The sequence below is a fragment of the Anabrus simplex genome, chromosome 1, assembly GCF_040414725.1.
Source record: "Anabrus simplex isolate iqAnaSimp1 chromosome 1, ASM4041472v1, whole genome shotgun sequence".
Taxonomy (NCBI): domain Eukaryota; kingdom Metazoa; phylum Arthropoda; class Insecta; order Orthoptera; family Tettigoniidae; genus Anabrus; species Anabrus simplex.
Window position 1 is genome coordinate 1,721,094,456 of NC_090265.1, and position 17,173 is coordinate 1,721,111,628.

General features: G+C 39.6%; 1 protein-coding gene across 2 annotated transcripts in view; it reads left to right on the plus strand.

The window, feature by feature from the left end:
• FIG4 (polyphosphoinositide phosphatase FIG4) overlaps nt 1-13,540 on the plus strand; it is a 171,862-nt gene extending 158,322 nt beyond the window's left edge. For both annotated transcript variants that reach the window (XM_068225673.1, XM_068225674.1), the window contains one exon: nt 11,497-13,540. In XM_068225673.1, the coding sequence (XP_068081774.1) occupies nt 11,497-11,758 (262 nt within the window). In that variant the 3' untranslated portion in view covers nt 11,759-13,540. The remainder of the gene's footprint in view (nt 1-11,496) is intronic.
• The last annotated feature ends 3,633 nt before the right edge of the window (nt 13,541-17,173 follow it).

The window sequence follows — 17,173 nt, forward strand, 5'->3', positions numbered from 1 at the left end:
CAAGCGTCAGTAGAGAAATGATAACCTTCTCGCTATAAATTTGCATGATAATAACCTTTCTGTAATTTAACCCGACGCGAGAAAATATAAACTAACCTCTGAAATCAATTATGCAGTCTGCCATATCTCGAGGTGTATCCCATTTTTACTTAATTGCAGTATTTAGCATTAAAATTAAGCGATCGTTTAGTCGGCCTTTATTTCTAACATGTTAAGAAATGTTATCGGACATGTTATTTACGCATTTATTATGAAAATATGTTCTCTTTCATTTCTAATATTCTTTATGGAACAGCAGTCGACGGGTATTAATAATCGACTCTGCCATCGCCTTCGAATGTCGACGAGAGAACTCGCTAAAGGAAATAGTGAAGAAACGATATCACCGGGCGAGTTGGCCGTGCGCGTAGAGGCGCGCGGCTGTGAGCTTGCATCCGGGAGATAGTAGGTTCGAATCCCACTATCGGCAGCCCTGAAAATTGTTTTCCGTGGTTTCCCATTTTCACACCAGGCAAATGCTGGGGCTGTACCTTAATTAAGGCCACGGCCGCTTCCTTCCAACTCCTAGGCCTTTCCTATCCCATCGTCGCCATAAGACCTATCTGTGTCGGTGCGACGTAAAGCCCCTAGCAAAAAAAAAGAAAAAAAGAAACGATATCAAAGATAATCGCTGGGATGCATAAATATCGGTAACGGAAAAATCGTTCGTAATAACGGATGCGTCAGTGATAGGGCTCTCGCTGTAATCAAAGGATAATACACAGTTTAATATAGGAATTTTGAAGGGACAGCAAAACATTGTCGGTATAACGGGGTTCTCGTTATATGCCGTACTCGTTATAGCTGACTTCTACTGTATATGTCATCATCAGCCTAGGACAAATTATACAAAGACAATAAAATACATTGATCATGACTTTTATAGTAATATCACAATAGTAGTTTAGGAAATATACGTGTTAAAACTAAAATAATATTTACATATATAAGCTGATAGTCATTAATATAATAGTGGTCGTTTTTTATAAGGTGTACACCTTAGTATTGTACCCGATGCATTTACTGGACGTATTCAAAATGGCGCCTACGGAAGGTAGAGGCCAGCCAAGGCAAAGAAATGTATAACAAGATATCGATATTGATGTATGCTAGGAGGCCTTGACTAACTTAAACCTACCACTATGAAGGCGGTGTACAATGGTGCAGAATCGATAGAATTGTTTTTTAAAAAAATAAGAAGGATAAAACAGATTATTACAAAAAACTGACTTGAAAAATTGACGCGGTGAGAACAAGACGTATCGAACTTCGCACTCTAAAATAAGCAATATTGGCAACATTTAGCAAGAAGTATTACGCTGAGAACAAGGAAGTATTGAGCGAATTGAATAAATAAGCGTTAAAATACTGGAAAGAGCAAGTAAAATCCTGAAGCTTAGAATAATACGTCCAGATACTCAGACGCAAAGCCGTTTGAAAATAGGAACTTGATTGAGACGAGAGAGCTCGAGATTAAGCCACGCTGAGTGAAAATAATCACTAGGAAAACCAAATAAGGAAGCAGTCACCATAAAATATATATTCTACGCAGAACTATGATGAGCTTATATTTTTCAGAATCATCGCATTTTGTCTACTGTCTTGCTGAGCAGATGATGGCTTGCTAAATCGGCATAGACCAACCTGGAGGGAGATGTCGTCCTGGCCGTTAAAACCACCCGACCCGTGCGAAGGAGATCATTCTACCTGACATCCCACTGGTGGAATTTCTACCCAGTTCCTGACCCAAGGACTACGACCGCACCGAGAAGCAACTAAGGCCCGAGATATTGAATGGCGAGCTAAGTAATAGTATTAAGTAATATAATTTCTTATGTGGAGTATTACCAGTATATACAGTAGATCTGAATAGCCTAAGCATGAGATAATTAAGTGTGCTTATGAATATAAGAAAGTGCAATGTGAAATATTTAAGTTGACATCTCGTTATGAGGTGATAGCGTGTTACTACATTACTTTATCCAAGGATGAAGGAATACCATTTAAAAATACGACATAGTGCAACAGCTATTTTCAAGGAATCCCGGTTAGTTAGGAAGGTCCATGTGTGATGTAGTAATAGTCAAACCCGGTTACGTCACAGAGGGACGCACGTTGAATTGATTAAGACTAGTTACCATACTCTTTGCTGTATGATTTTATTAAAAGGAAAGATACTGAATTTGGGGTTATATACGGAATTGCAAGATTAAAAATGCGTTCTGAGGAACAAATTCTGCGCTATTGATGGGATACATATCGTTGTATAATTAAGTATTGGAGGTTAAACGCGCTAGTTGTGAATGCTAGATGAGTTAAATATGAATTGAATTGGAGGTTAATGGTGAGATATAGGAAGTGTGTATAGTATTTGAAATGATATATTGCGCAGAGTTATAGGAAGTAAAGCATATTTGATATGTTTAATATGTGATGTTGGAGCACATGCAGTGCCATTACAGAATATAAGCATGCCCCAGCGAGGAACTACAGCAAGGTACGAACAATAATAATATTTCGTATATTTTAATGATGTGTGAAAGTGATTTGACTGGAATAACAACCGGTGATGAATAAATGAATACATGATTATGTCATATACTGAATGAATGGATATTGCATGGAAGAATAAGCGTGTATGCAAGTAGTAACGTAATGTAGTATTGAAATATCTTTGTGTTGGCATTAGCACACATATATATGATAAATGCTTACTGGCTGTATGTATATCGAGCTGGTATACGATACATAAGAAATTATTTTGCTAGAATAGGGAATTTATTTGACATTTACGTAGGATATCATCGATGTTTTGTTTATATGGAATATTATTAGAGTGAATACTTAGTTAGGAGCCGTAATTTATGTGGCAGTAGGACCGAGGAACTTAGTGCGTCATTCAATATTTCATTTTCTTCACGCTAACCAGCACCAACGAACTCAGATACCTTTCAACATAATATAGGTCACTGATATTTGTACTCAGGACATATTATTCAAATTCAATTCTTTTTCGTAGAGACTTGAACAACGTGATGGTTGTATTTCAATGAGGTATATAATTATACCGTGACTGATGGAATAATTTATTGAAATAACGAATTTCGACCGTGGCCAAAAGACTGTGAAGTAATATACTCTTGTGACCAAATGTATTTTTTTAAATGGAAGATAATTCATTTCAGGAATACGTTACTCAATGTATTAAGATGAAAGCTTAGTTTAGGAAATAGGCAGCGCTGACCTAAGATATTTGACTCATTGATTAAAATATTTATTTATTAAGTTGATAATCGAAGCTAATGAGACATACCTGATATTAACCATTTCTTTTGCGAAACTTGATAATATAATAAATGTGTTTCTTGATTAGTTTCTTATATAATGAAGTGAGTTTTCATTTATATTGGTAGTTAATAGTTTTATTTAGAATGTAAGGATCTCGTTGTGCGAATATATATATATATATATTTTTTATTTATTTCTAAAAGGATGACTGAAGTTTGCGTTCTCGAAACAATTACTGAGCGTATGGTATCGTTACTGTCTCTGCACCGTGCATGGCATCGTTACTTTCTTTGAACTGCCTATGGTACCGGTATTTCTCCTCGGACACACGTAAAACCAGACATAGAAAAATTAACCATTTTTCTGGAGGCAAGGATACCCTGAGATGTGTTTAACTGACTAGTTGGGAATTACTGTGGTTACCCTGACCCGTAGGGTGCAGTATTTATAATTTAAAAGAATGACCTGTTAAAAGATAATTTGGTTTTTATACTACAGTATATATTTGTAGTAAAATATAATTATCAGCTTTTAATCTATCGTATTTTTATCTGTTGAACAGTCTGGTTCATTTTTAAGGAGGCTTTATAGCCATGTTTGACATCCTAAAAGAAGTAAACAAACACTTAGTCATAAGTTGTTTCACATGAGTATCTACACAATAGAATGTAAAGAATATTCTAATAGGGCTTCATCTTGGACATAACAGACGAAGAGTTTTAGTACAGTGTCCAATGTAACCAAAATAGATCAATTCACTGCAGGTTGATATTGACAAGTAAAGTGTTCATTGGTAAGTTCTTTGTATCAGCTTGTCCTCTTATATGTTTGTTTATATCGTATTAAGAAGTGGATTGAATACAGTAAAACAATATTAATAATAAAAATAATAATATTAATAATAATAAATTATTAATGACTGTCAGCTTATATATGTAAATACTATTTTAGTTTGAACACGTATATTTCCTAAACTACTATTGTGATATTACTATAAGAGTCATGATCAATATATTTTATTGTCTTTGTATAATTTGTCCTAGGCTGATGATGACATATACTAGTTTTGTCGAAACCGGTACCAAAAGTTCATACAGTAAACGTGATGATTTAACAGAAATGTAGAAATTTTCACGTAATATGTAGTATTGAAAAGGTGGATCTTATCTTTTTCTTTCTTTATTGTGAATCTTGATTCAATACGGAACCCGAAGAATGAAATTCTTAACCTTAAATACTAGCACACGAGGGCGAAACGCTGGCAACCAGGAATGAGTTAGCTGGAAAACTTTAATGTCCAATAACGGACCATTTATATTGGTATTATAAATTTACTCATTCGGGACAAATACTTCAGATTCCCTATGGGAATCAACATCTATATCATATCTATATCAAAGACCTATCTATGTCGGTGCAATGTAAAACAACTTGCAAAAAAAAAAAAAAAAAAACTGCTTTCTTTGTTCTCCCCCCAGTGGTCTGTGCTACCTCCTGTATTATATCAGCCATCACCACTATAAATAGTAGAGGTGAGAGAGCAGATCCTTGCTGTACAGCATCTACTAACTTGAATCCATCCAGTTCTTTCAATTCCGACTTTAACACAGCTTTCACTTCCATCATACATATTTTTCACCCTTGTCATTATCTGCTTATTTACTGCTTTTGCTCCCATAGCTTCCCAGATCATCTTGTTTCTACAGACACTGTCATATTCCTTCTCTGTGTCCATGAAGGCTAACACCAAATCATCCCCATACTCATAGTGCTGCTCGTGTAGCTGCCTCACTGTGAATATGAGGTCAATAGTATAGACCTTTCTTGTCTAAAGCCATACTGTTCTTCTCTGAATTCTTTTTCCACTGACTTTATATTCGCTTTTCCAGTACTTTTTCATAGATCCTGGCACAGTGACATGTCAGGGTTATACCACGGTTATTTTCACATGTTCTTCTGCCTCCTTTCCATTACACCCTTCTTTTCAATCTTCTCGTACTTTTTTCTCATTCCACACTACCCATATCATCCTGTATAACCACTGTGTATCGGCTTCCCCAGAAGCTCTTTTCATCTCCACACTTAACTCATCCACTCCTGGTGCCATTCCCAGCTCTTCAGAGCTTCTTCCACTTCTGCCCACGTTAACTCCTCCATTTTATCACACCTGTCATCAATTTCCTCGGTATGCTTCTTCACTTAATCCATCCACATTCAGGAGGTCCTCAAAAATATTCCTTCCAGATTAGTTTAGTTTCATCCTTTTTCTGCAGTAGTTACTATTTTTATCTTCTATTCTCTCCACTTCACTCTGCCTACACTTCCTTTTATTTCTCACCATTCCATACAATACTTTCTGATTGCCTGTGCTATCTTCATCGTCTGTGTCCACTTCTCCATCCATTTCCTCATCCTCTCCATAACCACCTTTTTAGCTTCCATCCGTTAACTTAGTTCTTATAGTCTTCTCTTGCCTCTGGTGTTCTTTGTTGGAACAATGCCCAAAAGGCCTTGTTTTCTTTCCCTACTGCTTCTTTCACTCTGTCATCCCACCATGGTGTTACCTTCCATTTCTTCCTTCCGCAGGTCCTTCCACATGTTATTTCCACAGCTTCCACCAAAGTATTTTTAATCTTTCCCATTCCTCCTCTCCTGTCTTGGTTCATTTCTTCCTTGTTAGTTCTCGATACTCTTTCTTGGTTTCCTTCTCTTTCAGTTTCCATACTTTCATTTTCCTTTCCTAGTCTTCTGTACTTTTTCTTTCTATCAGTATTTGGAGATAATAACAGCCAGTGGTCACTTTCTAATGGTATTACCATCTAATTCTAATGGTATTGCCATCACATTTATGATGCTCCTCTTCATATCACAGTTGAAGAGCATATAGTCCACAACTGATTTCAGTGACCAATCCCTGCTATACCATGTTATCTTGTGGCTTTCCTTTTTCTTCTTAAACCATGAGTTTCCTTTCATGTTGAGAACCCCTATTCCCTCTTTTAGTCTACTCTTACGATAGGCAGAGGGATACTGTACGTGTTATTCTACCAACCCACACAGAGACAGATATGACATAAAATCATTAAAATGTTGTCAAAAAATTGCTTTGAAGGCATTGTTTTAATCATTATTCTACAAAGATATTATTCCCCTCCCACACATAAAGAGAATGATAAGATCAGCAGTACACAACACTATGGCCTCTCCATGAAGGTCGCAAAAGGGCTGCTACACGGTAATTGTCTCCTTAATTGTTCTCAGCTTGTTGGGAGTTTGGATAGCTACCCACCTTAAATGCCAGGATGCCAAGATGATTCAACATTAGCTGATAACAAATATACCTAGCAGCTACATTCACAGATTTAAAGGAGGTAAAAGTTCCGCTTCCTTTGCAGCTTCATCTGCAAGTTTATTTCACGCAATCCCAATGTGGCATGGAAGCACGTGAAAGTTATCCTGAGTTCTTCAAAGTCATGAATCTGCTGTACAAGTGGGTTTTGCGGGAAACAGGTGTCAATAGACTGCAGAGAAGTTAACGAGTTGGTACACATGAGAAAGTGGTTAATTTTGTCAACTGGTGCAAAATGCAGAGCTTGTAAGATGGCCAAAAGCTCTGCAGAATACACACTACAGACACTAGAAAGCAAGATCTTCATGCTGATATTATCAGAGATAAAAGAACATCCCACATTTTCTTCAATCTTAGAACCATCAGTTAAGACGTGTTGCAGCCAGATACTAATAAAGGAAGTCCAGAAAATACCTCCAATTAACAGAGGCATCTATGTTTACCTTGGATCCACGAATTAGTTCAAGCCGTATATCCGGTCATGGAACTAACCAAAAATGTATCTTGCTAGAAGTCCACTCAAGACAACAACCAATAGCCATATCTAACTCACAGCACAAGCTATCAATTTGAATCCCAACCAGCTGTGTGGCATTTGGCCAGTTTTGGCATCTCTGTTAGCGAATAGGGACTAATACAGAAAGCTCCCGTTGCCAAAATAACTCCAGTATGGTGAACCCTGTCTAAAAGGCTCAGCATAGTTCTTGGTGCTGAGCCATAAGTCACATTACCATAATCTATTTGCGAGAGAACCATTGCTGTATAAAAACATACCAGCACCGCACGTTCCCCCCCCGGAGATGCCAATGAGAAACACAAAATTGTTAAGTCTCTTCTTGCAGGCAACCTTCAACTGACAGATGTGCAGCTCTCACATTAGTCTCTTATCAAAATGGAGACCTACGAACCTGCAGGTGTCTACCACTAGTAAGACACTGTTTTGCAAATGGACCTCTGGTTCATGATGCACTAGCCAATATCGATAAATTGTACAACTGACATTTTCTCGACTGAAATCAATAGCCGTATTGTAGGGTCCATCTGTCGACCCGGTAGCTTTCTCACAGCAAACATCATCCTTCCAGAGCTGTAATGTAGAGCTAAATCTTCTACATACAGCAATGGAATGACTGCAGGCCCAGCAGTGGCAACTATGCAGTTGATATATATATATTTCGTATGGCATGAGGATACATTGTTACAATTTGGTTATTTACAAATATGTACAATTACACGAAAAATAGTTTCATCTATACACACAGAACAAGTATGTAATAAACAAACAATATTTATACATTTGAGCTCATCAATATCTGCATTGCTGCTAAAGCTGAATGTCCAGTTTTGTTATCCAACTCACAGCTTCATCACTGGCCTCGTGGGTGTCCTTTATTGTCCCACTGAATCTTCGGAGTGGGCACTCTGTGACGATATGTTGAACGGTCTGAAGCACGTCAGAGCAGTCGCAATAAGGGTCGCTGGTAATCTCCAACTTGTGTTTCCAGAAGTTGCATCTGCCATGTTGAGTTCTGATCCGATTAAGTGATGACCATATTTTTCTGGGTAAGTTGAAACCAGGAGGTTGCATAACTGGATCCAAAATGAGACCTAATCTCTCAGGGTTTGAAACTGCCCACCCATTGCGCCAGGCAGTGTTAGTATGAAATTCATCTTGGGCTAGCCTCTTTCCTAGTAATCAAGAAGGGTTCCTAGATTTCAGCCTGAGATCTTCACGTAGGCAGTCTTGATGTATTGGTAGGAGAGGATTGTCACAGCATTTAAGCCATTTCTTTCTTCAGTGCCATTTGTCTTCGGAGATGAGGAGGTGGAATATTTGAAAGAACTGGTAACAACCGAGCTCGATAGCTGCAGTCACTTAAGTGCGGCCAGTATCCAGTAAACGGGAGATAGTGGGTTCGAGCCCCACTGTCGGCAGCCTTGAAGATGGTTTTCCGTGGTTTCCCATTTTCACACCAGGCAAATGCCGGGGCTGTACCTTAATTAAGGCCACGGCCGTTTCCTTCCAATTCCTAGGCCTATCCTATCCCATCGTCGCCATAAGACCTATCTGTGTCGGTGCGACGTAAAGCAAATAGCAAAAAAAAAAAGCAAAAGAACTGGTAACCAATCCAAAGGTGTGGATTGGATGGTTCCTGATATAGTCCTCATTGTATCGTTTAACTGAGTGTCTATCTTCTTTGTATGGGCACTGTTGAGCCATACTGGGCAGCAGTATTCGGCTGCTGGGTATACTAACGCAAGTGCTGTAGTTCGGACGGTGGATGCAGATGGGCCCCAGCTTTTTCCTGTGAGTTTGTGCAGGATGTTATTGCGGGTTTTGATCTTGGCAGATGTTTTGCATACATGTTCGCTGTAAGTCGAGAGTCAATCCAAGGTAACGCCTAGATATTTTGGATGAGGATTGAACTTCAGTATATGACCTCTGAATTGAACCTGAGTGATATAATTGGCTTGTTTGTTGCTCAAATGAAAGCAGCTGACCTCTGTTTTTGTTATGTTTGGTTTCAGTCGCCAGGTTTTAAAATAATTATCAATTCTGCAGAGATCTTTAGTGAGTGTGGTTTCTGCTCCAGCAAAATCACCAGACTGGGCTCCCAAACAGATGTCGTCAGCGTATATAAACTTCCTAGCATTAGTTGAAGGTAGATCTGCTGTATATGCGTTGAAGAGCAATGGGGCCAGTACCGATCCCTGTGGTAATCCGTCACTCAGTTTGTAAGTTTTACTTATGTTGCCGTGTAGGTGTACTTCAATCATTCTATTAGCCAACATATTATTCAGCAGGGTGGCAAGCGTCTTACAAGGGATTAACTTCAGGAATTTGAGGATCATTCCATTTCGCCAGACGGTGTCATAAGCTGATGACAGATCCACGAACACTGCTACGGTCTTCTTTCGATCTTGAAATCCTCTCTCAATATGGGTGGTTAGGGCTAACACCTGTTCGGTACAGCTGTGGCTTGGTCTGAAGCCAGCTTGTTCAAGTGGTATGTGCTCTAGGATATTGGCTGAGATTCTATTGTATATTACTCTCTCCAGTAGTTTGTAGCAGACACTTAAAAGGGCTATGGGTCTGTGATCTTCTGCACTGTCTCCACTTTTCCCTGGTTTAAGGATTGCTACTATTTTTGTTCTTTTGAGTATTGATGGTAGTTGTCCAACATGTAAGATATTGCTGTAAAATTTAGAAAGCCATTCGGTTGTTCAGGGGCCACAATGTATAAGGAATTCTGGGTATATTCCATCCAATCTGGCTGCTTTTCCTGTCTTTCCTTCTGTTAGCACAGGGGTATGCAGTTGATGGCAATTGCAAACAGACTGACACTCAGTACAGATCCCGGTGAAAATCCAATTTTCTTGAATGTAATATTGAGAAAAAGCATTCCCTATCCAAACTTCAAAGAAAAGGACAAGTCTTCTGAATGGTGCTCTTCAGTCTGACCAGATGATCGGTGGCAAACTGATGAGAGCGGAAACCACATTGATAGTCAAGAGACCACTCTCTTCCATGGCCCACGCAAGTTGCCGGTTCACCATCCTTTCAAACAGCTTACATAGTCCATTTGTAAGACATATTGGCCTTTAATTATCCAGAAGCTTTTGATCATTTCCCGGTTTGGGAATTGGTATTACTATTTCCTCACACCATTGAGATGGAAACACTCCTTCACTCCATATTCTGTTGAATAAGTTCGGTCACTGAAAATGCTTAACATTCAATTGTGGATTTTGTCCGGTCCAGGAGCCGTGTCCCTGCACAGCACGAGTGCACTCCACAATTTCCCCTCCATGAAAGGTACGTTATACGACTGCAAAGCTCTAAAGGTGAAGGAGAGATGAAGGTATTGGCCAAAGAAAGAATGGTGGTGGTGATTATTGTTTAAAGAGGAAATGCAATAGGTAACCATCCTCTATATAACATTAATCAGAGGGAAAAAATGGAAAAATGAAGGTATCAGCCAAAGAAAGACAAGGGCCATGAAGGGTGTGAAAAGGAAAGACTCCCTGGGCCTCAAGTGCTTTAATACCATTGGTGTCAGAAAAGAACAAGTGTTGACCAAGGAAGGTCGGATATGATAGATGAAAATCTTCCTGGCACAAGTAGGTGGAAACAGTTGCCGGACTCAGCCAAGTGCCCCATGGTTACCAACCCACATTCCTAAGTTCAGGGCTCCTGGGGCCCCTTTTAGTTGCCTCTTCCGACAGGCAGGGGATACCGTGAGTGTTATTCTACCACCCCTCCCACTAGGGGGTTACGACCTAAAGACACTGGATAGCCCTTAAAAGATACCAAACTATGACATAAAAATGTGGAAATGTCACACAAAAGAAAACTAGTAGTCCAGAAAGCTGCTTTGAGGACACTGTTTTAATAATATTATTCTACCAAAAAAATTGGGTGTTGGTAATGCCAGATCATTTACATGATTAGAAAAATAGAATAAACTGACTTAATTTTTCTTCCAAAAAAAAAGAAACAGTATTAACTGAATTCACTCTTCACTGTAGAGGAGAGGAAACTATTCTGAGAAGAATGGCCAGGTCCTGTCCTCCACACAGAGTCACTGACTGCTCAGAATTACCAACATCTGCACAGAGAATGTTAACACTGTTTTGTCTTTTAAATTTTGACAACTTGCTACTTGTTATCTGTAATCTTCATTTAACCACAAAATATTTTGAAGTCAAAAATGCAAATAAAATCAGTTGGATGACTAACAGTAGTGGTAAAATATGACCAGTACAGGAGTGTTTAGCTTGACATGTCATACTAATTACTTTTTTCTGTCATGTTTCAGGTTTGTGCTGATTGGACGCAGTGCGTATAAGAAGGACTACAACAGGACAGTGCGGTTGGTCCAGCAGAGCAGCTTCCTACAAGATTCATCTCGTAGAGTATCCCCTCCACGTGTGAGTCCAGCGGCAAAAAGCGTTTACCAGCGTTACGTAGACTGCGGGACATTAGGAGCCTCAGAACCAAGTGCAAGTGACCTCATCAAGTACCAGAAGTTTGTCAGCAACATCTTCTCCAAGTCCTCTGATTGGGACTCGTCTCTGTAATCGTCATGATGACCTACAGGACGTGTCATGATCTTTGTCTCCCTCTTGTTAACATAATACTATACGAAGGTTATGCAGAAAGTATTAAGCAACATTATTTAAACATCAGAATTCATAACTAAGAACATAATCACATTCTATGTTAATAATAACAACAACAATTGTATGGCCTCAGCTACTCTATGCCGGCATGTTAATTTGACACCATTTATGCTGCCTGTGTGTCAGTTTGAGTTCCATTTTACTCTACTGGATGGCTGAGGTGGTGGTGGTGGTGGTGGTGATTACTGCTTTGAGGGGAAGTACAACTAGGTAACCATCCTCTGTAATACACTAATCAGAGAGAAAAGAAAATGGAAAGGATCTGACACTTCAAAAATGAAGGTATCAGCCAAAGAAAGACAAGGGCCATGAAGAGCATGAAAATGAAAAACTCCCTAGGCCTTGAGTGCTTTAATACTGTGGGGGTCAGAAAAAGAACAAGAGTTGACCAGGGAAGGTCAGATAAGATAGATAAATGTGAGGAGCCTGGCACATGTAAGTTGAACCAATGTCAGGACACAGCTAAGAGCCCCGTGGATCCCAATCCATGCTCCAAAGTTGAGAGCCCCTGGGTCCCCTTTTAGTTGCCTCTTACGACAGGCAGGGGATACCGTTGGTGTTATTCTATCGCCTCCACCCACAGGGAAATGGATGGCTAAGTTTTAATTAATTTTGTTGTTGCTGGACTCACACGTGGAGGGGATACTCTACGAGACGTGGACGTGGAGGGTGTGACTACATCTGCTTGGTTTGAATATGTGAACTTGTGATCCACATGGTATGTGCTGGTGGTGGTGATTGTTTCAACAGGAAGTACAACTAGGAAACAATCCTGTATTATCACAGCAGGAAAAATGGAAAAGGTCCAACACTTCGAAATATAAATCCACAGACAAAGCAGTCACAATCCCCAGACTTTATGCAGCACATTCAAGTATTGTGCTGATATTGGCTTTGATTGCATAAGCACAGGCAGTTATAGGAAATGATGTGGTTTTGTTTCAGCAATGTATTGTCACTGAATTCCTGGGTGTTGAAATATAGTTGAATGTGTGTGCATAGGTAAAAGCAGTGATAGGAGATGATAGGGGAGATGTTTATTTTAAGAGGAAGTATAACTGGGACACCATGCTCGTAGCAGAAATAAGAAAGAAAATTTGAAGGGGTGTTACACTTCGAAAGAAGTAGGTATTGACCATAGAAAGACACGGGCCACGAACGGCATGAATATGAAAGACTCCCTGAGCCTCAGATGATCTAATACCATCAGTCAGATAAGAACAAGGGAGGTCAGATAGGATAGATGAAATTGAGGAGCCTGGCACAAGTACAGTAATTGGAAGCAACACCAGGGCTCTGTAGCTGTCAACCCACGCTCCCAAATTACGAGCCCCTTGGGCCCGTTTTAAGTTGCCTCTTATGACAAGAGAAGGAATCAGCTGGTGTTATTCTAGCGCATCGTCCAACAGCGCGATGCCTCATAGACAAGGAATTCCCGGTATCCTTTTCTACGTATTTAGCAACTGAAGGTTTGATTCTTGTGTATCAGTCATTTCAAATGTACATATACTTTCATGTTTTTATGTCCTCTTGTATGCATTTTGTAAATATGTATATAATGTATATTATTGTTAATAGTAGTAATAGCAGCATTGTTATTAGCTGTATTTATTACTTCATCTTTACTTGGAGACTTATTGACACTGTTGATAAGTAAACAAATCACATCAAATAAAATCCATACAGTAACAAAACTTGTGTTTTTATCTTATATGTATCAGATGTAAGGCTTTTCAGGCGTTTGCTCTATTAAGCAGAGTTTCATTACACTCTGACGAGTCTAGTATCAGACCCTACCCACTGACGCTGGGTGTATGCAGGTGATTTTTTTTTTTTATTCATATAGTTATTTCATTCTCCCCGTGAGGGGAGCGGGCCATCAGTCCAACAAAGGGACTCTTTGGCCGATTACATGTACAATAATTTGATGTGAAATGTTTTATATGAGTGTGTGCTAAAAGCACACATTTTACGAAAGTCCAAAAAAAAAAATTCTTCTTTTGTAGAACACATTTGCAGAAATGAAAGTCTGTTTCTTGAAGTACGAATCACTACGAACTTAACATAAGAACAGTAAACATTGTTTTCTTGAAGAGAAAGAATATGGAATGAAGTGATAAACAAGATCGGATTTTAATGTACAAGCAGTAACGTGATATTATTAACCAATTCTTGTCCAAGTGAAAAGCCAAGTCGTCATAAGTTCTGAGAAGTCACACATACACTGAACACAAATGTAATCAGAGATGGCAGTGGTATCACCATTAATTCCACTAAATGTGTAAGGTGGCAATGGAAAAATAATCGGAATAAGAACCTCAGTCAGAACTGTGCGATCTGCAGTGGTCCATAACTTTATTTGCGTTTAGCTTTAGCTGTGGACTGAGGTCGATGGTGGGAAGAGGTGTTTGATAAGAGGTGTTGGTTGGTTTGTAAGGATGGCGGTGGCGAGAGGAGAAAGGTTAATTGCTTCTAAAGGTTAAGATGAGCTGCAGGAGACAGCATTCTGTAAATAACGAAGACGAATAGAATGTAGATGAGAAAGGATTGTTGGGAATGTATAAAGGTCATTTACTACTTCGAGTCTAGTTTCTGGTCTGAGGCGATAAGCCAGTCGGATGGCGTGACGGTCTAGTTTTAATATGTCGAGGTATTGGAGAAGGGAGGCGTACGTGATAACAGGTTGAACAAAAGCTTTGTACGTATTTATAATCTGTGTTGCTTTTAATCCCCAGGTTTGACCTAACAACCAGCGGAGGAGGTGAAACCTGCGGGATGCCTTTTTGTAAATCTGGTCCAAATGTATATTCCATTTTAAATTATTTTGAAAAGTGATGCCTAGGTAGGTAAGAGTGGTGGTTTCGGTAAGGGGTTGATCATGTAAGGATAGGTAAATTTGGTTAGTAGGACAGCATCTGCGTTTAAGATTGCGGAAAATTATAAATTGTGTTTTGCTTACATTGATTTTGATGTGCCAAAGATTCAGCCATTGTTTGAGCTCATTTAAGTAGGTTTGTAATTGGGATTGCAGGGATTGGTTATTAGTTCCTAGAGCCAGTATTGCTATGTCGTCAGCAAATTGATATAATCTGAGTGGGGGAAGAGGTTGGGGAATATCGATACAAAACAAGATATACAAAAGCGGTGACAATGGACTACCTTGCAGGACTCCTGCTTTAATAGAAAAGGTGTAGGATAATGTATTATGGATATTGATTTGGGCTGTGTGGGATTTAAGAAAGTTGGCGAGGAAACGGATGATCGTCACAGGTAACGGAAGGTGACGAAGTTTAAATATCAGTCCGTCGATCCGTACCTTGTCAAAGGCTTTCTCAACGTCTAGACTGATAAGGGCTGCGTGGTTTTTGGGAGGTAAATATTTTGTGAAGGATGCAGAGATATGAAAGAGGTGGTCATGTGTGGAGTGCTGAGGACGGAAACCGGCTTGCGATTGAGGTATGAGATGGAGGGAGTTGAGATAGGAATATATACGGCGTGCGAGAATGGTTTCTAAGATTTTAGAATACACTGTTAGAAGGCTGATAGAATGATATGAATTTAGGAGGGATGGTAGTTTTTTAGGTTTTAAAAATAACAAAATAGTAGCATGTCCCCAATGGGCAGGAAAGAATCCAGTATGGAGAATGATAGTATATACTGCACTTAGGAGTTGTAGGAAGGGATGTGGAGCTTCTTTGATGTGTCGTAAGTAATCTGATCTAGACCAGAGGCAGTGTTCTTTTTGGTCCTGAGTACGTCTTTTATGTCTTGTACTGTAATAGGAACATTTAGGAGATGTTAGGAATCAGGGGCGGAAGGAGGTTCAAAGCTAGGTCGAAGAGGAGGTTGAGTGATATCCGCATATTCGGTTATTACAGCGTGGTCAGGATGGTAGAAATGGGGGTCGGAAGACGGCGAGAAAATTACTCTATAATGATCTGCGAAAATGTAGGCCTTTGCTTTAGGATCACTGGGTGCGGATTTGTTATGTATTATTGGATAATGGGGGTAGGATTTCTTTATGTGTGTCAGATGTTTTAATTTGGTCCAATATTTGCGAGTATCAGTTGTGTTGGATAATTCAGTACAAGTATTTGCCCAGGCTTTTCTTTGCATAGCCTTGATGAATGAACGAGCATGTCTAAGGGTAGTTCTATGTTCGCGGAGGTTATTTGGGTCACGGGTGCGGAGGTATGCCTTGTAAAGGTCATGGGAATATTTTAATAGCTGGAGTGCTTTAGGTGGGAGGCGAGGTTTGGAGGGATGGGAGGTGTGGCGAGGAATATGGAGTCTGTCGGCAGTAATTAGTGCGGATTCTAATGTCTTAATTACGTCATGTAATTCATGCAGTGATGTAGGTGGGTCAGTATTGTGTATTATGTCTGTTATTGTTTGCCTGTATGCTACGCAGTCGGTTCAATTATACTGTCTGACTGGTGGAGGACGTCGGGTATGTTGGTATGGGTTAGTTAGGACATTTGTGATGGTTAATAGGGTAGGAACATGGTCACTGCCTATTGAAGGAAGCAAAGTGATGTCACAATTCGTTGCTAGGTTAGGGGTAAGGATTAGAATATCAGGGGTCGTTTGTGATATAGGGCGGGTGGGGGAGGGGAAGGGTAAGTCAACACCCTGGATATCATGTAATAGTTGGTCGTAGGTGGTTTGTTGTTGCTGCGTATATGACGTAATATTGAAATCTGTGATAATAATGTACGTACTGTATTTACAATCAATGTATTCCACAAATTTGGTTGGTGGGGAAGAACCTGGAGGTATATAAATTGTTGCAAGAGCTATTATTTGATTTCCAATCGCGATTTCTATGATTAAGTTTTCAGATGGGTATTCATTTAGATAATGATAATGTTGTTGTGAGGGAATGGATTGATGAATACTAATAGCTACCCCTCCGCGGCCTCTGGTGGGGCGATCGGAGCGGTAGAAAGTATGGTTTTTAAATTTTGGACTTTGTTTCCGTGTTAAAAATGTTTCATTAAAAATTATGATATCCGGTTTGTGTTGATCTATCTGCAGATCCAGAAGCAGGCGCTTGGCCCTCAAAGAACATACATTATCGTAATAAATTTTCATTTACAACAATAGTGGACTAGGATCAAGGGGAAAGAATGCACAGTGCATTCTTGTCCCAGAGAACGTTGCGTCCAAGTGAGTCTGGAAGATCAATCGCGCCGCTAACTGGACCTGATACAGAATATTAGGACGTTGAAAGGGGAGAACATTCTGGAGCACCATAGTGATGAATCGCAGAATGTTCTCAGTGGAGGGAGGGGGAAGAGTGGAAGAGGAAGG